The sequence below is a fragment of the Galeopterus variegatus genome, unplaced genomic scaffold (assembly GCF_000696425.1).
Source record: "Galeopterus variegatus unplaced genomic scaffold, G_variegatus-3.0.2 Scaffold673, whole genome shotgun sequence".
Classification (NCBI taxonomy): domain Eukaryota; kingdom Metazoa; phylum Chordata; class Mammalia; order Dermoptera; family Cynocephalidae; genus Galeopterus; species Galeopterus variegatus.
In genome coordinates this window covers 391,423-411,077 of record NW_007726784.1, presented here as the reverse complement: position 1 = coordinate 411,077, position 19,655 = coordinate 391,423, and the positions used below count along the sequence as shown (strand labels likewise).

At 46.8% G+C, this 19,655-nt stretch overlaps 1 protein-coding gene across 1 annotated transcript in view; it reads left to right on the top strand.

Annotated features, from left to right (window-relative positions):
* The window catches only part of TEX14 (testis expressed 14), a 72,332-nt gene that overhangs the window by 7,562 nt on the left and 45,115 nt on the right, over nt 1-19,655 (top strand). The window contains exons 4-11 of the mRNA XM_008571276.1: nt 618-783; nt 1,668-1,804; nt 6,075-6,156; nt 6,988-7,118; nt 9,949-10,062; nt 11,098-11,221; nt 12,561-12,739; nt 19,442-19,593. Coding sequence (XP_008569498.1) covers nt 618-783; nt 1,668-1,804; nt 6,075-6,156; nt 6,988-7,118; nt 9,949-10,062; nt 11,098-11,221; nt 12,561-12,739; nt 19,442-19,593 — 1,085 coding nt within the window. The remainder of the gene's footprint in view (nt 1-617; nt 784-1,667; nt 1,805-6,074; nt 6,157-6,987; nt 7,119-9,948; nt 10,063-11,097; nt 11,222-12,560; nt 12,740-19,441; nt 19,594-19,655) is intronic.

Sequence of the window (19,655 nt, the reverse complement as noted above, 5' to 3'; positions counted from 1 at the left end):
TTTTAAAAAAAAAAAAAAAGAAAGATGAGACATGGTAAGATAACAAAAACACAAGCTTGGAGCAGAATTACAAACCCAGGTCTTGTATTCTCAACCCTATACCAGTATTTCCAACCACTGGTTACAACAATTTAATGGGTTGTCAAATCAATTTAGTTTATCATGACCAGAAATTTTAAAGATTTCAGCATAGAACAGAAAATTAGCCAAGAACATGTAGAGAGTAAACATTATTTCATGATATTTTTCAGTTATATGTGTATATATGTACTAGGTCACAATGTAAAACATATGTCTTAATGTGAGATACTTCAAAAATGTATGAAAATCATTGATCTAATATTGCCTCCCAGGGAAAAAATAAGCAGATTAATTAATTTTTTTTTTTTTTTAAAGATGACCGGTAAGGGGATCTTAACCCTTGACTTGGTGTTGTCAGCACCACGCTCAGCCAGTGAGCGAACCGGCCATCCCTATATGGGATCCGAACCCGTGGCCTTGGTGTTATCAGCACCACACTCTCCCAAGTGAGCCACGGGCCGGCCCTGAATCCCTTCTTTATGGAAGGAAGGAGTGTCAACATGTACGTTCACTGTACCCATTTCCCCCACCCCCAGCCGTTGCTTTGATGGGAGCACCCCTGTCCATGCAGCAGCATTTTCAGGCAATCAGTGGATCCTCAGCAAACTCCTGGATGCAGGAGGTGACCTGCGACTCCATGACGAGAAGGGTCGAAATCCGCAGACCTGGGCCTTGACAGCAAGGAAGGAACGCAGCACCCTGGTAAGGGTGGGTCCCACTCTACAGCCATGCCAGTGGAAGAGCACTGGGCTGAGAGTCGGGATCCCAGGGGGCAGTACAGCGCTTGCAGCAGCTTAGCATTGGTACTGGACACACAGGCCTGGGTTGAAGCAGGTTAACTAGCTGTAAAACCTCTGGCAAGTTTAGTGAGCCTTTTTTAGGCATCTGTCCAATGATGAAGGAGAACAACTGCAATTTTATCTGACTCATTTAACTAGCACTTATAAATCAGACGTTGTTCTAAATGTTTTTTTTATATATTAACTCATTTAATCTTCACAACAAACTCTCAGGTAGATACTATTATTATCCCCATTCTGTAGATGGGAAACTGAGGTCCATTGACATGAAATAACTTGCCTACAGCCGCATACTGGCAGGTGTGATGTGTTTTATTTGTTTGTTTGTTTGGTGGCTGGCCAGCATGGGGATCCAAACCCTTGAGTTTGGTGTTATAACACCACACTCTAATCAGCTAACTGGCCAGCCCCATGATATGTTTTAATGAGGACTAAATATAACAAATGTAAAACACAAAGGTACACAGTGCGAGGCACCTCCATGTGCAACATCTTCTTCCCTACCTCTGATTGTCCTGCTCATTAGCTGTTGGGCCTTGGACGAGTAATTTCACTCCTCCCAAGCTGTTTCCTCATCTGTTGAAGGAGAGAGTTGGAGGAAATTATCTCCAGATCCTCTCCCTAAGAACATTCCATATCTTTAGAAAATCACCTGGGCCCTTTCCTTTCCAGAGATTTCCCACTGGGGGCTCTTGGCTCCTTAGACCATTCATCTTCACCCCCAAGCTTCCATTCCCATTGGAAGCTGGTGTGACTAGCATTGAGCATCTCTGTGGTATGTTGCAGATGGTGGAGTTCATGCAGCGCTGCGCCTCGCACATGCAGGCCATCATCCAGGGCTTCTCTTATGACCTCCTAAAGAAGATAGACTCTCCTCAGCGGCTCATCTGCAGCCCTCCCTGGTTTGGGGGCTTCGTGCAGGGGTGAGTACTGCTTTAAGCAGAGTGGGATCACCTAGCCCTTCTTGTGGGAGCCTTGAAGCATGGGCTGCCTCAGTCTCCTCCACATCGGCACCCTCCGACATCTGGCCCACACAGGGAGTGAGCTCAGAAAAAGACATGGCCACTCTGACAAAGGACAGTAGGAGGAGCACCTTTGGCCATTTTCCCCACTGCCCCCGGAAGGTTTGGGGTGAGTGAGTGTGGGCTCCACTAAGAATCACCTTATGGGGCGACGGTGCTCCTGCCGAGGGTTCAGATCCCACATACAGACCGGTTCCCGCTCACTGGCTGAGCGAGGTGCAGGTGCAACACTGAGGGTTGCGATCCCGTTGCCAGTCCCGGCCCGGTATGGGCGCGACACTGAGGGTTGTGATCCGTTGCCGGACATGGGCGCGACACTGAGGGTTGCGATCCGTTGCCGGACACGAAAGAAAGACAAAAAGGAAAAAAAAAAAAAAAGAATCACCTTATGGTTAGCAGAGGAGGAACTTCTTTGGTCTGAGGAGCCCAGCAGAAAACCCTTACCCAGCAGGGCAGCTGGCTGACTTTTTTATCTTGAACCATGGAAAGAATGTTCTTTATAACTAAGGTTGCAAAAGTCCACAAATGCTTAACTTAAAGTTTCTCAGCCTGTTTTAAGCTGGTGCAAGTAACTAGCCACGCCAGCTGATTGCACAGTCCTCTGTCTCACTGTCATAGCTACAGGAGGTGGGCCCCAGGCTTCTCTCCATGTTCAGGGATAAGCTTGGCACAGGGGAGTTATTCTCTGGGCTTTATTGACTTAGGGTTTGTAAGCGGAAAATTCTTTCCATTTTGATTTTCTCCGATGGTATCTCTGTAATCAGGGTGGCTGGATTTGTCACACTGTTTCAGGCTCCCTTGTCCTGTTCTTCATGCACTTTGAGTCCTGGTTTTCCTCTGATGACCTGGATGCTGCTGGCTTCTCAGGCGAGATGAGTTAATGATCCCCTTGATGACTAGTTACTCCTAACTACTATGCAGCCACTCTTTCCAGTCTTGGTTTACTCAGCATCCAGAATGACCTTTTTACAATGGAAATCGATTATGCCACTCTCTGGTTAAAAATTCTTTAGAGGGCCGGCCCGTGGCTCACTCGGTAGAGTGCGGTGCTGATAACACCAAGGCTGGGGGTTCAGATCCTATATAGGGATGGCCGGTTTGCTCACTGGCTGAGCGTGGTGCTGACAACACCAAGCCAAGGGTTGAGATCCCCTTACCGGTCATCTTTAAAAAAAAAAAAAAAAAAAAAAACTCTTTAGGATTTTCCTCATGGCCATCAGGATAAACTTCTAAATCCCTCATCTGGCCTTGGAGGCCCTGCCTGGTCCAACCCCTTCCACTTTTCCCACCTCACCTCCTGCCCCCCTGCCCCTTGCCCTTGCATGGATTTCTCCTCCCTGTTCAGAGTCTAGAGACACTTGTCACAGTTTGTAATTAGTTTCTTTGTATATTTTCTTCTCTGTTTTTCCAATTAAACTAAGAACTCCGAGGGCAGGCAGGGACTGTGTCTGTCTCATTCACCATTACTTAACCCGTGGCTGCCTGGTACACGGTCAGGGCTCAGTACAAGGGGAGTAGTAAGTTTGTGGGCCAGCCTGAAAGGAAAACCCAAGTTAAAGTGTTGATAAACTTTTAAAGTCCTAGTTACTAATCTAGACATAGCGTCTATTTTTTTTGTTTTTTTGGAGGGGTAACTGGCCAGTGTGGGGATCTGAACTATTGACCTTGGCATTATCAGCACCATGCCCTAACCAACTGAGGTAACTGGCCAGCCATTATCTATTTTATAATTAGATGAAACATTCTTACCATGGGGTTAATGGAATGCTTAATGGAAAATAGAATGGAAGGGCCGGCCCGGTGGCGCACTGCTACAGTGCGCCACCTGGGAGCGCGGCGGCGCTACCACCGAGGGTTCGGATCCCACATACAGACCGGCCGCTCACTGGCTGAGCGAGGTGCAGGCACAGCACCGAGGGTTGCGATCCCGTTGCCGGTCCCGGTCCGGTACGGGCGCGACACTGAGGGTTGCGATCCGTTGCCGGACACGAAAAAAGACAAAAAGGAAAAAAAAAAAAAAAAAAGAAAATAGAATGGAAATATACAGGGGCCCCCCCCCTCGTTTTTCTCTTTTGGCCTTGATGTTAGCAGCACCATGCTCTGAGTTAACCGGCCAGCCCCTCTCACTCCCCCTTTTCTAGTGTAAAGAAACCACACAAATCCTTGACTGGATAAAATTTCACAGGTGTGTGTTTACACAGAGCTTGGATGGGAAAAAGAAAATAAAAGCACTGAATTGAGAAAAACAGATGGTTGTCCAGTTGTAGATAATTGGGGTCAATTACTTTTTTCTTCCCTTGATTGAGACGAGTTTAGTTACATAGACACAGGCTAAGAAATTCAGGTAAGAGAGCAAGAAACATTGGTCTGAATTGTAGTTGTTGTCCAGGTCACTGTTGGAGAACAGTTGGCTCTTTGGTTTTAACAGAAGTCTCGCCCTCCAAAGAGCCCCACATGCTGCCAAGAGGTCTCTAGATAGGAAGGCAGGAGGCCTTGTCAGTGTATTCCTGATCCACTGCTGCCAGGGGGTGGTCCCACCCTCAGTAAGAGTTCAAAGTCTGTTCCCCTGGGTAGGAAATGGCCCACTGTTTCCTAAACTTTTGAAGCCTAAGCACGTAGGCCTTGCTTCTAGAGGAGACTGATGATTTGATGTAGGAAAGGAGCCTTTCCCATATAGTTTGCTTACTCAAATGAGGGTGACCATATAGCTTATTATATAGCCAGCTATACTGGCTGTTTTGAGAGTAAATGGGATGCTATCAATAATGATGCTAGGATACCAGGTATAAATTGGGAGGTCAACTTTACCTCAGTCTAAGTATTGGAGTCTTCTCTTTAATAGCACAGAAGCTTAAAGCGGGAAAGGGGCAGCCCAACTACTGATGAGTTGCTGAGGAACTAGAGCCTAAAATACTTCCAAAAATAGGAGGAAAGCATTCACATCTGATCAGCTCCTTTTCCATTTGCTTAGAAAGGGCAAGTTGCAGTCAGCCCGTGGCTCACTTGGGAGAGGGTGGTGCTGATAACACCAAGGCCACAGGTTCAGATCCCTATATAGGGATGGCTGGTTAGCTCACTTGGGAGAGCGTGGTGCAGACAACACTAAGTCAAGGGTTAAGATCCACTTACCGATCATCTTTAAAAAAAAAAAGAAAGGGCAGGTTGCTCCGGTGGCAGCAGAGTTTTTTTGAATCTGAGCTGAAACTACTCAATCAGCAAGCATTAACTGAGCACCTACTATATGCATAGCACTGTGCCAAGCTCTGGGACCCAAAGAAATAAAGGACATAGGCACTTTTTCCAAGACCCTTCAGTTAATGGGGGCCCTGGTGGGCAGGTGGTGGTTTGGGTGTGGTATGTGGTAAGAGCAGTGGCTGGAATGAGAGGTGTCAGGGTCTGGTCTCTGATGGTGTTCCGTGACCTCAGACCAGTAGTTTTTCCCTCCTGGGCTCCATTTTTCCCATCTGTAAAATGAGAACATTGGACAAGATATGCCTTATGATTCATTCCAGCTCTGACCATCTGTGTTTGTTATCTATTGCTGCATAATGAGTCACCCACCCCCCCAAACTTAGTGGCTTCAAACAATAAACATTTTTTTCTCACATAATTTCTGTGGGTCAGGAATTGGGAATGGCTTAGCTGGGTGGTTGTGGCTAAGGGTTTCTCATGAAGTTGCAATCAAGATGTCAGGTAGGGATGCAGTCATCTGAAGGTTTGAATGGGATAGAGGATCCAGTTCCAAATTGCCTCACTCACATGGCTAGCAAACTGGTACCATTTGTTGAGCCTCTCCATAGGGCTGCTTGAGGGTCCTCACAACATGGCAGATGGTTTCTGCCAGAGCAAGTGATCCAAGAGAGATCAGGGCAGAAGCCCTGGTGGTTCTAGCCTTAAAAGTGACATTCCATCATTTCTGCAATATCCTATTAACAGGTCAGCCCTTTCTGACTTGTGAGGGGCTACACAAGGGCATGAATACCAGGAGGTGAGAATCACAGGGGCCCTCTAAGAGGCTGTCTGTTACATCCTGTAGTTCCACGATAAAAAGCCAAGTAGTAAAGACAAAACCAACTACACATTCTGAAAACTTGATTCAGCATTGATCCTTTGAATATGCGTGGTTAATTCTTAGTTCTTATTCTTTTTTTCCTCTTTTAAATATTTCTAGAAAACCTAATGCCTCTCCTAAGCGATTGCCGAAAGCTGGAGTCATTTCTGCCCAAAATATCTACAGCTTTGGCTTTGGGAAGGTAAGAGGTAGCCACTGACAGCCTGTGTTTGCAGGATGAACCAGAGCATCACCTGGCCCCATTTCCCACTCCTTTGTCTAACTCCTTTCTCCCTGTCCTCACCAAAGTGGGTTTTTTCCACCTCTTTTACTCCTTTTGAGGGTAAGGTATTTCTTAGTGTTCTTGTCCTCACTGGCAAATGAAAACCTTGAAGAATTCCCTTGCATGACCCTGGGCTAGATTGGGGAAGTTTAGAAAATGATTCTCTAATTCTCATTGAAGGCCCCAGACAGATTTTCCCCTAACAGGGAGGCAGGGAACTGTGCCATGGGTCTGCTTCCTGATTGACCTTGCCCTTCCACAGGCTTATGAGTGTGGTTGGAATGCTTTTAAGGACTTGAGATTTTAAACTGAGAAATGTTTTGAGGGCAGATAGTACTTTTGGGTCCTTGGTTCTGCCCATCAAAGAAAGTGACAGTTGGGAAACATTGCTGGGTACATGAGTGATGTTTGCTCACAGCTGGGCCTCCACTCCTGACTCTGTTTCTTGTGCCAAGGTAGCCTGGGGGGTGGGGAGAGAAGGAATGTGGGCTTTGGCTACACACAGGCCTGGGTTCTGTGAGGGCCACAGCAGGCTCCTCAGTCCCAACCATGGTTCTTCATGCAGGCATCTGACCTCTTTCTAGGAAGGTTAAAAGATAATAAAAATTTAAGAATAATGTCCAATGCATAGGTGCATTCAGAAAGTTGGTAAATAGCAGATCTCATTATTTTACCTGGCTGATAAGATTCTGGAGGTATTTTGCGTTTCCTCTTTTCTCCCCACAATTTGAGGCTGTGCTTTGGTTTCAGTTTTATCTCACAGGGGGCACACAGCTCACCTATCTAGGATCTCTTCCGGTAATTGGAGAAAAAGAAGTGATTCAAGCTGACGACGAGCCCACCTTCTCTTTCTTCAGTGGCCCCTACATGGTCATGACCAAGTAAGTGGGGCCAGCCAGTGGGAGGTCTGATTTAGTCCCACCGGAAGAGGGGCCGCATGAAACTTATGTGTGAAAGGTTTCAACTCAAACACAAGGGAACACTTAAGAACATATGCTTAAATCAGGGTTTCTCAACTTGGACACTGTTGACATTTTTGGCCAGATGACCCTTTTTGTTGGGGGCTGTTCTGTGCATTGTAGGATGTTTAGGAACGTCCCTGGTTTCTACCCACTAGATGCTAGTAGTAGCCTCTTATATCCTCTGCAGATGTGACAACCAGACTGTCTACAGACATTGCCAAATGTCTTGTGGGGGGAGAAACACTGCTCTGAAAGATTATTCATTACAATACTTTAAGTTCTCTGTTTTCTAAAAAATTATAGGCTGATTAGTGGTGACTGTCTAGCCTCTGATACAAGTTTTGGTATTGAGGCCCTTGTAGAAGCAGAACAGGCATCAGCTGCAGCTCTCAATAGCCAAATCCAGCAGAGGCTTCAGTACAGGATTTGGTTATGGCAAAAGTCCTTTGTGTGTTCTCAGCCCCTAGAGACCCAACCCCTACAGGAGTGGCCTCCCCAAACCTGTCCTCCTTGAACTTCGATGTTTCTTTCCTGCTTAGAAGAATCACTGTTCCAAAAGCCTTCTGCCAGATTCACAAGGCCCTCTATCCCTACACAGATGATCTTTGTTTTCCTGCTGGTGCCACACATTTGTTATCAGGTCCCCTCTCTGTCCCATGGCTACTGCCTTTGCTCAGGTCATCACCACACCTCACTCAGACTGGCTTCCTAGTTGGCCTTCCATTCTCTGGACCACCGTTGCCCTATGTATTCCCCACAATGCTGGTACCATTGTCTTTCTTTCTTTCTTTTTTTTTAAGTTTATTTATTTATTAATATATACATTTTTTTACATTCTTTCTTTCTTTCTTTTTTTTAAGATGACCAGTAAGGGGATCTTAACCCTTGACTTGGTGTTGTCAGCACCATGCCCTCCAAAGTGAGCTGACAGGCCATCCTTATATAGGGATTCGAACCTGTGGCCTTGGTGGTTTAAGATGACCAGTAAGGGGATCTTAACCCTTGACTTGGTGTTGTCAGCACCATGCCCTCCGAAGTGAGCTGACAGGCCATCCTTATATAGGGATTCGAACCTGTGGCCTTGGTGTTATCAGCACCACACTCTCCCAAGTGAGCCACGGGCTGGCCCGATATATTTTTTATGTTCTGTGATGTTTTTGTGGAGCAATTGCAGCAGGGAGAGGAGAAACGGGAAGGAAATAGGATGGAAGGAGGAGGAAGGAGGAGGGGCAGGGTTGAGGCCTATGGCACTCCCCTCATGACTTCAGGGAAGACCAGGGGGCTTCCAGCAGTGGCTTAGTCATTGCTGGGCTGGGTGCAGATGTCACAGGGTGTGGCTGAAGCCCTCGGCCCCCCGTGCCTCAGCTTAGGAACCTGGGGTGCTTCTTGCTGTGGCTTGGTGGCCGTAGCTGGGCTGGTTGTGGGTGTTGGGGGGACATGGCCAAGGTGTTCAGATCCCCACCCTCAGGACTGGTTGGGGGTGTTGAGGGACATGGCTGAGGCTCCAAGCCCTCCCCGCTCCCTGGCTTGGTAGCCCAGGGGACTTCTGGTCCTAGGTTTCATAAGTGTTCTTTGGTGAAATGAGACTTTTACTAGTTAGTATCAAACATTTTCTCTGGTCTGAGAGTATATTGTTTTTTCTTTCAGTTCTGTGTTGGATTGTTTGCTGTTCCCACCACTTAAACTCTGCTCTGGAACGAATTTGCTGTCTTTTGCCTACTTCTAAAATGGGGGAACTTCCTGTGGGGACCAACACTTGAACTCTGTGGTTGAGCTAAATTGCTGCTTTGCTGCTGATTCCCTGGGGAAGGCTTTTTGTGCAGCTCAGGTTTTAATGGTTGACTTTATAAGGTACTTCTGGCTCTCATGAGTACACCTGTGTTGTGTGGAAACTCTGGTCTGGGCGTGAGTCTTTTCAGCAAACTGCATCCTCTGCAATTCTATATTCCTGTCCAGTTTTCTCTGAGTGGTCCTGCACTGATTGGGGGTCAGATCAGCTGTCCTTGCTGTGCCCCAGTGTTCCCCCAGTGGGCCCGTCTCCCCATTCACCCATGCTCCAACCACTTCCTATGGACGGGCCATGCGCCAGTCCCTTGCAATGTCTCACTGGCCTCTGAGTGGCTCCTTTTTTTCAGTTGTTGTGGCTCCTCGCTCCTGCGTGGGTTGACAGGAACCCTATTAGTGGTCTTGCTGGCCTTCTTCTCCCCTGCCACCTCCAAGCAACTCCATCCAAAGTGCACAGCTGTAGCTTTTGCCAGCTCCTTCTCTGTGCCTTCACCAGCTCCAGCCTTGAAGCAGTTGGGGCCTGAAACAGTCAAGGTGGTTTATTCTTTCTCTCATCGTGGCTTCTCCTGCACTCCGTAGGTCTCTCCTCCTCTTCCACTGAGCTCTAGTGGCCCCTCTTGACTGTTGTTGCTTTTTAATAGTTGTAAATTGGTTGATTTGTGGGAGAGAGTGATGCAGGGGACTGTCTAATTTGCCGTCTTGACCTGGTACCACTGTCTTTCTAAAATGCAAACCTGAGCAAGTCACTCCCTCAATTGAGTCCTTCAGTGACTTCCTGCCACCAGCACCTGTGTTCTCCAGGGTGCTTTAGTGCCCGGGGGCAGTGGGAGGGAGGAACCAGCGGTGCCCAAGGGGCATTACAGATTCTATGTAAACACCGCTTCTCTGGTGTCTGGCTGGGAAAGTTCTGTCACTGAAGTGACTGCTCACCCTCTTCTGCTGGAACTCTTTCCTGCCTTTGTAGCCTGGTGTGGAACGGGAGCAGGGTCACAGTGAAGGAGCTGAATCTCCCTACCCACCTGCACTGCAGCAGGCTGCGGCTGGCCGACTTGTTAATTGCAGAGCAGGAGCACAGCAGGTGAGGAGGAGGCCCAAGGGCCAGGCCCATGACACATCCAGATCCAGGTTCTGGGATATGCAGGGTTATAAGTGGGGTATGGAGCACCAGCCCCCTTAGCCTTAGCATTTCCTGACTGTTGGAATTGGTTGACTTAAATTCCAAGAAAAAGAGGAATTAATGCATAACCTGAGGGGTGGGGATGGTGGTGGTAAGGGCTCAATTCTGTCAGCTGTCCCATAACCCATGTCTCTGGATGGTCAACCTCTAGGCCCATCTTGTTCTCCTGCTACAGCCATTTTGAGCCCTCTGCCCATCAGAGCAGCATGTGGCTGTCTTATTCTCATGGAACATGGCTGTGCATGAGATCCAAATGTCTGAAGAACCATGTCTCTGCCACTGAGACATGCTTATGATGGGTGCCAGTTCCTTTTCTGTGTCTCCAGGTTTAGGTCCTTCATATCTTGCTAGGGCAGGCTCCTGATTCATGGTTTCACACCAGGGCCACTGGGGCCCTGGAATGGACCCCAGCTCACTGAGCTGTCTCCTGTGATGGCAACTCACCTGCAGGAGGTATCTCTAGAGAGGCCAAATCCTTCCTTTTGGGAAGTCAGCCTAAAGGACCCAGGGAACTAGAAGGACCTGTAGACACAGAATGGACTTTGATGTGAGACTGAGTGGAGTGTGTGACCTTGGGCAAGTTCTTGACATTTCCTTGGTGTTGGTTTCCTCGTCTCTAGGTGAGTATAAGAATACATTTCTTGCAAGTGGTTGTTATGATCTGAGGTGATTATGCAAAGTATTTAGAGTGCCTTGCTCAGTAACTCATAGTGACATTGTCATTGTTGTCACTGATACTTTGAGCTCTCAGGGTCTGATCAGTGAGAGGCCACAGATTCCACCAACAGAGACCCTCACCCCATCCTGTTTTCTTAGAAAAACTTATACAAATGGTGTTTGTTTAGAACGTTCAAGGGCCTAGAAGAAAGGACAGCACCCATTTTTTCGTATATCCTCTTTCCCCCTGCCCCATCTGGAGCTTCTTTACTTTTGCAGCAAGCTGCGGCACCCCCACCTACTGCAGCTGATGGCTGTGTGCCTGTCCCAGGACCTGGAGAAGACCCGTCTGGTGTATGAGCGCATCACAGTCGGCACCCTCTTCAGTGTCCTTCACAAGCAAGTAAATGGCTGTTCTTGTGGATTTTCCTCTTGCTACCTTCCCTGCTTTTCCTCCTGCCCCAGCTGTAGAGTTCCCATTTGTGTATGCATGGAGGATAGAATTCTTAATTCCTTTACTTAATGGGGGCTGTATAACACACCATTTAAGGTTGATAAGCACATAGTCAGAACTAGTGTGATTTTATTATTGTCAGTTCTGCTTCTTTTTCAGACAGCTAAGAGTTCACAGACCCAGAAAACACACACATTTCTAACTAACTATAATCTAACAGCCACCGACTTTATTATTCTATATTTTCACTTGTGCTGTATCCTGGTTTGTTTAAATAGAAACCTTTATTACTACCCCTCACTTCTCAAATTTCCTTGACGAGAGGTCTGGCCCGTGGCTTACTCGGGAGAGTGAGGTGCTGATAACACCAAGGCCACGGGTTCAGATCCTATATAGGGATGGCCGGTATGTTCACTGGTGAGCATGGTGCTGACAACACCAAGTCAAGGATTAAGATCCCCTTACCGGTCATCTTTAAAAAAAAAAAAAAAAAAAAATTTCCTTGACAAGGGGTAGACATATTCTGTGGCCAGCAGATTCCCTAGAAGTGTGCTTTGGGCTGAGATGTGGCTTTGGAGAGCTCCTAGAGGAGTTTTTTACTCCATGACTTTGTTTTAAAGATCCTGGGTAGGAGTGAGGAGAGACCCTCCAGGAAGGGCCCTTCCCCCAAGTGGCTTGCCACTCCTCCTGCCTGAGGACCTCCTTTTAGTATTCTGTCTTTCCTTTTTTTCCTTGGGTGAGGGCATTACCTTAACATGCCATTTCTCTGGAGGAGACACCCATTATGACTTTAATCAGCCAGGTATATTAGTATAAGTGAATTTCTGTCCTTTGGGATAAACTTTCTAGATTACCTGACTTGGGTAGGGACTGGATTGGTTATCTGCAGACTTCGGGGTCCTTTGAGCTTCCATATTCTCCCAGCAGAACAGGCTTGGATAGGGAAGGGCCAGGGAAGTTTTACTGGTGGTAGTTGGGGGATCTCTCCTGGCAGTTTTCCCCAGTCCAACCCTGGGTGCATATACCAAGCTTTGAGAATTTCTCTTCATTTTTTGTGGTATAATACAGCTTGGCTGAGGGAAGGAGTCCAGGTTTGGAGGCAGGGAGACTGGATCCATGGGACCGTAGACCAGTCACTTAACCTCAATATGCCTTAGGTTCCCCATCTATCAAATGGGGATCCTTAATAGCTGTGAGGATCAAATGGAAAGACTGGAAATTGCAAAGCATTCTACAGTGCCAGGGGCCCAGTCCCTTTTGTTCCTGGTGGTTTCTCTTTTGCTCACAGCGGTCCCAGTTTCCATTGCTGCACATGGAGGTGATTGTGCACCTGCTGCTCCAGATCTCCGATGCCCTGAGATACCTGCATTCGCGGGGCTTTATCCACCGCTCGCTCAGCTCCTATGCCATCCACATTGTCTCAACGGGGCAAGCAAGGCTCACCAACCTGGAGTACATGATGGAAAGGTGGGCACGACCTCAAGTGTGACTTTCTTCTCAAAAGGGTCTCCCTGGGGACCTTTACATAGAGAATCTGATATGAGTGGAACAACTTCTCATTGGGGGGCTGAACTGTCCATCAGTGGAGGAAGAGGTTTCCCAAATGTCTTACCCTGTCTGCCAAGGCTAGAGGGACTTTGGGGAAGTTACTTCTGCTCGGGACATTCTCATTTTTTTTTTTTTTTTTTAAAGATGACCGGTAAGGGGATCTTAACCCTCGACTTGGTGTTGTCAGCACCACGCTCACCCAGTGAGCGAACCGGCCATCCCTATATGGGATCCGAACCCGTGGCCTTGGTGTTATCGGCACCGCACTCTACCAAGTGAGCCACAAGCCGGCCCGGGACATTCTCATTTTAATAAACATTTAACAAGAACCCATATCAGCCAATGTGTATAAATGATATCCATTCCAGAATTTTCAGTGGCTTAACACAACAAAGTGTATTTCTCATTTTATGATCTAGTTTGTGTGTCAGAAAGGGGCAGTGTGTTCTGTGTTCCTCCCATTTGTGGCTCTCCCCCCCCCGCCGACTGTGTTCTTTGCATTGCTGATCAGTGAACAAGAGAATGTGGAGGGGTACATGGTGAGGTTTGGGGCACCCTCAAGTAGGTATGTCACTGCCTCCCATTTTGCATTGACAGAGCCCAATCACCTTCTTACTAGAGGGAGATGGGAAACGTGCCTGATTACTGGCACATCCTGGAAGGAGAGAGAAGGTGATGGGTACCCATGAGCCTTATGGTCTGTCGCATCTCCTGTATCTGGGCCATGCCGAAGTCCAGCTTCAGCGAGGGATGGGTACCCAAAAAGGGAAGAAGAGGGTCAGCGAAAATAACAAACACAGACGGAGACCTCAGTGCATCAAATATGCACGTTCTCTCTCTGCGGGCTGTCAGCGTTGCTGCAGCTGGAGCCCAGTAGAGCATGAGACAATGCCTTTTATTTAGATTTTTCTCTGCAGGGGGGTTTTGTGTACTATTTTTATTGTACCAGCAAGCTTAAATTAATAGTCCAAAAAGCAGGGAGGAAACTTTTTTAGAGGTCAGCCAGTCCTTTTCTTTTGTCAGCATGTCTCAGGTGATCAACTCATGCTTCTTTTTCCTGGAATCAGGTTATCAGATCGAAACCATCCCTTCATTGTCTTGAAGTTATCTTGTGACCTTTTTCTGTTAGCAAGCTGTGGTTAATATCCACCCTATTAACAGGGTGGCATAACCTAACCAAAATAGGTTAAATACAACTTTGCTAAAAGGAAAAATGTTAACATTTAAATTCTAATGGGGGTCTAATGATTTTATGTTCTAATGGTATGAACCTATTGTTCATATGGAAAAAGAACGGTGGATATTTGAGCAGCATTATCATGCACGTTTTAAGGTTGTGCATTGGCTGTGGCCCTGTAATCTTGATCTAAATATCAAAGTGTCATTGTGCACAGCACCATCCCTCACAAAACCAGTTGCACTTTCTTATTTTTCTAAGATCTAATTTTGCAGGTTTAATAATTTTACAGCATATATTTTTATCCCAACACCTGATTCTTAATGATTTATTTAAAACTGGACACCACCAAGTAAAGGGGGTTCTACAGTTTCATTCCCATATACTTAATTTGTCCCAATCATATCATTTCTCATTAATGCCAACCATTCTCTTGCCATTAATACAATCTCCAGTAAGTGATGTTTGCCAACTTAGATCATACTTTGGACGTCCCCTGGGAGGGTACCAGATTTTTCCCTTTTTCATATTATATCCCATGTAACCATTTGCCCAGATGGTGGGAAGAGGATGGGGACTTCTCTTATTTATTAATTTCTCTGGTAAAGGCAATTGCTCATGATTAATCGTAACCGATGTTTTTGAAACATCCGTTGGCATAATTTTTTTCCCCCCCTTTTTGTCTTTTTTCGTGTCCAGCAATGGATCGCAACCCTCAGTGTTGCGCCCGTACCGGGCCGGGACCGGCAACGGGATCGCAACCCTCAGTGTCGCACCCGCACCTTGCTCAGCCAGTGAGCGGGCACCGGTCTGTATGTGGGATCCGAACCCTCGGCGGGAGCACCGCCGCGCTCCCAAGCGGTGCACTGTAGCAGTGCGCCACCGGGCCGGCCCCGTTGGCATAATTAATTGACTCAAAAGGGACAATTTGGAATTGTTCAATCTTCCCGGATCTTTGGTGGAACTATCTAATTTTATGACAACTGTTTGTGTGTCATTTTCTGTCTTTTGGAAACTCAGGAAACTGCCACGCTGACCAAAACATCAAAAGAGAAAATAAAAGCAGTACCACTATGCCAAGGCAGAGATCCTTAAAGCGAAAGCAAGTGCTCATAGCCGTGGTCCTGCCAGCAGCTCTCCCTCCGGCGGCCTTGCCAACTCGGAGAGGGCAGCTCAAGCTATTCTTTTCAGGACTCCGCCATGGTGTGGACCGCGCCAGGGCCAGGCATTGTGCTGGCTGGACAATAAGGGTGTTTCCTGCCCTCTAGGGGCTCAGCACAGAAAGAGGGGCAGTCAGAACCAAGGTCCTCACCCAAAGGTTGGTGGATGGGCTGTTTCCTGTTTGGCTGGAATCAAAGTCCTCCTAAGTTTGGGGGCTGACCCCCATTTCCTGCCCCAGGCCTGGGAGGCAGAGATCTCCCTGTGCTTCCTTGCTGCTGTCCACAGGTCTGAACCTTTGGCCCAGTGTTGGGTCTGCTCTTCTGTGAGGCCTCAGCCGCTGGGCAGACCCCTTGCTTAGATCTGCCTCTTCTCACCCTTGTCCTCCACCCACCCATCACTGATGCTTTGTTTCAGAGTCTCTCACCAGGTCTTTGCTTCTCACTTACTCTGTAGTTTACTTCTCTCACTAGATGAAAAGCTACATGAGGGCAGGGATTTGCTTTATTCACTGCTATATCTCAAATGCCTGGAACAGGCTTTCATACGGTGGGCACTCAACATGATTTTCAAATGAATAAAACTGAAAGATTCTCATCCTCCCAGAACTTGAGTGCCTGTTGTCCCTCTGCCTAGAGAGAGGGCAGGGGCCAGATTGCACTTGGCCTTGTGGGCCTTGGTGAGGACTTTGAATTTTATCTTGAGAACATTGGGATGCTGTGGAAGGGGTTCTTTTGAGCATGGTGGTGTCATGGATGATTTATAGGTTAAGATCCCTCTCACTCCTCTGTGGAGAAGGGGTTGTGATGGGGCAAGAGAGAGGCAGGGGAGCAGTTAGGGTATGACTGGAGCTGTTGCAGTTTTCTACATGGGAATGGGAGGAGGCCTGGTGACTGTCACCAGTTGAGCTGCTAAGCCTCATATCTGGTCCATTCTCAATCCCAGTTAACACCTTTCAGGGTTCCTCATTGCCTACAGGATTAAGTCCAAGCACCTTTGCAGGGTGTGGAAGCCTTCCCAGGTGGGGCTCTACCCACAGTGCTAACCTCATCCCTTCCCACCCCCTCCTGGCCATTTGAAGCCACTTTCAATCCATGCCATTTCACAGTGCTGCTCCATCATGTGGAATACCTAGCACAAGTCTCTGTCCTTTTAACTCACTTTAAACATAGTCTTCCACCACACCCCATGAAGCCTACACTGATGCCCTTATCCCCTGAGACACTTTACATATTCCTCTCCTCACACTTATTATTGAAGTGTAACCTAGTCGTTTTTGTGCAAGTGTGCCTGCCCCACTAGATGGCGAGTTCCCTGGGACAGGGACTGTGGCTTGTTCATCACTCTTACCTTCAGCACTCAGTTCGGACCCTGCCACATAGTAAGTGCTCAGTAAATGTTTGTTAAATGATTAGATGAGTCTAGATGAAGGAAAAACTCGAAATGGTTCTGAACAGGGTTTACCACTTTGGCTATGTGTTCGGGAGTAGTGGAAGCTATGGGGAAGCTAAGGGGTTTGGACCTTTTTTTTTTTTTTGGCAGCTAGCCAGTAAGGGGATCCTTTTTTTGCTGTTGATAACACCAGAGGTTTTTCAGGAAGGCTGTGACAGTATTCAAGCTATTTGTCAGTGATGGGGTGCCATCTGTTGTCAAGATAGAGGTAATAGTTTCTCTGCTTTTGCTATCCAATAGAAGTGTGAATCCTAGAGTGAAATGGATTCCCTGTCCTTTCATAGATGAGGAAAATGAGGCCCAGAGGAGTGAAGGGGTGGTCTGAAGTTACCCAGTTGTTTGATTAGAGGCAAAGGTGGGGCAGAACCTGGTGGTAAAACATGCCTCCGGGCTACAGGGACAAACTAGGTTGGAGGTTGAGGGAGGAAGACCAGAGAGGTTTCTGTAGGGTGGGGCTGGGCCTGGTGGTGACCAAGGAGCTAAAATGGGAGGAAAAGAAGTGAAATGCACTGAGGAGCTGGGTCAGTGGCTGGCCAAGTGAGAGGGTAGGAGGTAACCAGAGTCTATGAGTGCCACTGGGAAGTCCGGAGGGACAGGGTATGGTAGGAAGGTGTGAATTCTCATTTGGGCTTGTTAACCTCAGAATGGAACTTCAGGCAGAAATATCAGTTAGCAAGCAGTCGCAGCAGTAACAGTGTACTTTTCTTTGAAAACTGATAGCATGAGTTGATTATCTAACAATTCAGAATAGCTTTCAATTCTGCGTTTATATTTGGTAACACTCTACTTGGACACATTGGTTTGTTGAATGTCATTGTCAAGGGTAGCACTCCATCTCTTGGTGTAAAAATGATGCAGCAATTTCTCCTATTCTTTAACTCCTTCTTAATGGAATCTTTAGGGCTGGAATTGACTGTGGAAGTGGTGTCACATAGCTGCAGCCAAATGTAATTTTAATGATGTCAAAGCTGAAACCCAGAAAAATAACTGTCGTACAGTGACAGCCAGAAGAGAGATCCCCTATACCCAGGTAGCTTTAATAGAGAAGAAAGAAGTGATTGTAAGAGAGGAAGTAAAAGAGAGGGTTTAAGTCCTGGTATAAGTTACTTGTTCCTTGCCAGAGGCTTTGATAAGCCTGAGAAGCCTAAGAAGGTAGGCGGATGTTTCCCTTGGAGAATTGCCCCCCAACTTGAAGAGCCAAGCAGGCTGGGTTTTCAGAATGTATCTCTGACAATAAAACACTCCATTGCCTTTTCTGTGATACTAATTTGTATTCACTTCATGTATAATTATATCAGGTATATACAAGTATATTAAATTTATCATAAGATATATATGTTTATTAAATTTGCATGCATATCCGCACTGTTCATATCACACCAGACCACACCTAAGTATTCAGCCATACCACTAAAAAGTCAGTACCAGCTTTTATAACTTCATAGCTTGTTGAACTCACTGCCATCTATCAAAAGCTCTGCTGCAATAAACATTATTTAGGGAAGTTTGCTCAAAGTCTGAAAAGCTCATTCCATCCTCTAAAATCTGTCCTTATGTCAGACCAGCAAAGAACTTGCTCTCACTTGCTTTTTAAAAACTTACTTATCAACCAGTAGTCGTCAAGTCTTTACTGAGTACCTACCGTAATGTTTATATATATATATATATATATATATATATATATATATATTTTTTTTTTTTAAAGATGACTGGTAAGGGGATCTTAACCCTTGACTTGGTGTTGTCAGCACCACGCTCACCCATCGAGCCAGCCGGCCATCCCTATATAGGGATCCGAACCTGTGGCCTTGGTGTTATCAGCACCGCACTCTCCCGAGTGAGCCACGGGCGAGCCCCGTAATGTTTATATTAATTCCTTACTTAGAAAGTGCTTTATGGTTCACAGAGTGTTTTCATATCCGTGGTCTCATTTGATTCTCGTGACAGCTATGAGAAGAAGTCAGCACTGACTGTTCCCAAGGACTCTTATTAGCCCAGAAGACATTTAGGATTCTCTGACTTAGTTCTTAGGGAGCCTGGTTGGGAAGATGAGTTAGTCAGACAAACAGTGAACCTTTGAGTGCTGAACTGAGAGGGCCCATTCCCAAGAGAACAGTAGTTTAGAAAGGAAGCAATCATGAGGCGTTAGAGAAGGCACATGTGGCTCTGATAAAGCAGATGAGGCTTGAGAGGGGTCTTGAAAGAGTCTTACGTTCTTTTATCTGACATCAAGCATCGAGACCCTGGTGTAAGCTCAGAGATACAGTGATATAAAAGACAGATAAGGTACATACTTCATGGAGCTGACTCTCTTGTGGAGGGGAGACAGATAATAAACTAAAAAAATTCAGATAATAAGTGCTCTGAAGCCAATAACACAGGACTACTTTACATTAGGTGGTCAGGGTAGGCCTCCCTGAGGGGGTGACTTTCGAACAAATACCTCAGTCACAAGAAGCAGCCAGTCACTGTAGGATCTATGGGCAGAGCATGCCAGGCAGAAGAAGCTGCTGATACAAAGACTTGAAGTGGTAATGTGCTTGGCATGTTGGAGTAACTGAAAGAAGGCCACCCCGGCAACTTCTTTCCCTGCGAGTGGAGTGGGTAAGCAGGAGAGAGTGGCCAGATGAGGTGGGAGGGGGAACAGGGCCTGGTCGGGTAGGAACAGGAAAGAATTGCAGGTGTGGGACCAGCTTTGAGGCATTGTGGGTTATGTTGGTGTCTAGCTAGGTTTCCAGAAGCTCAGGGAGGTTGCCAGTATTCAGAGGCAAATATTTCACAAATGCACTGTGCGGTGATCTCATGAGACCTGCCTTGTGTGTTTCCTTCTGTAGCCGGGATGGAGATGTACACAGGGACCTGACTCAAGTACCCCTCCCCACCCAGCTGTACAACTGGGCTGCACCGGAAGTGATCTTACAGAGGGCAGCCACAGTGAAGTCGGACATCTACAGCTTTTCTATGATCATACAGGAGATTTTAACAGGTAGTTCAAGAAGCACATTAACAGTTGATCAAAGTCTCTATTTTTATGTTGGATTCCCACCC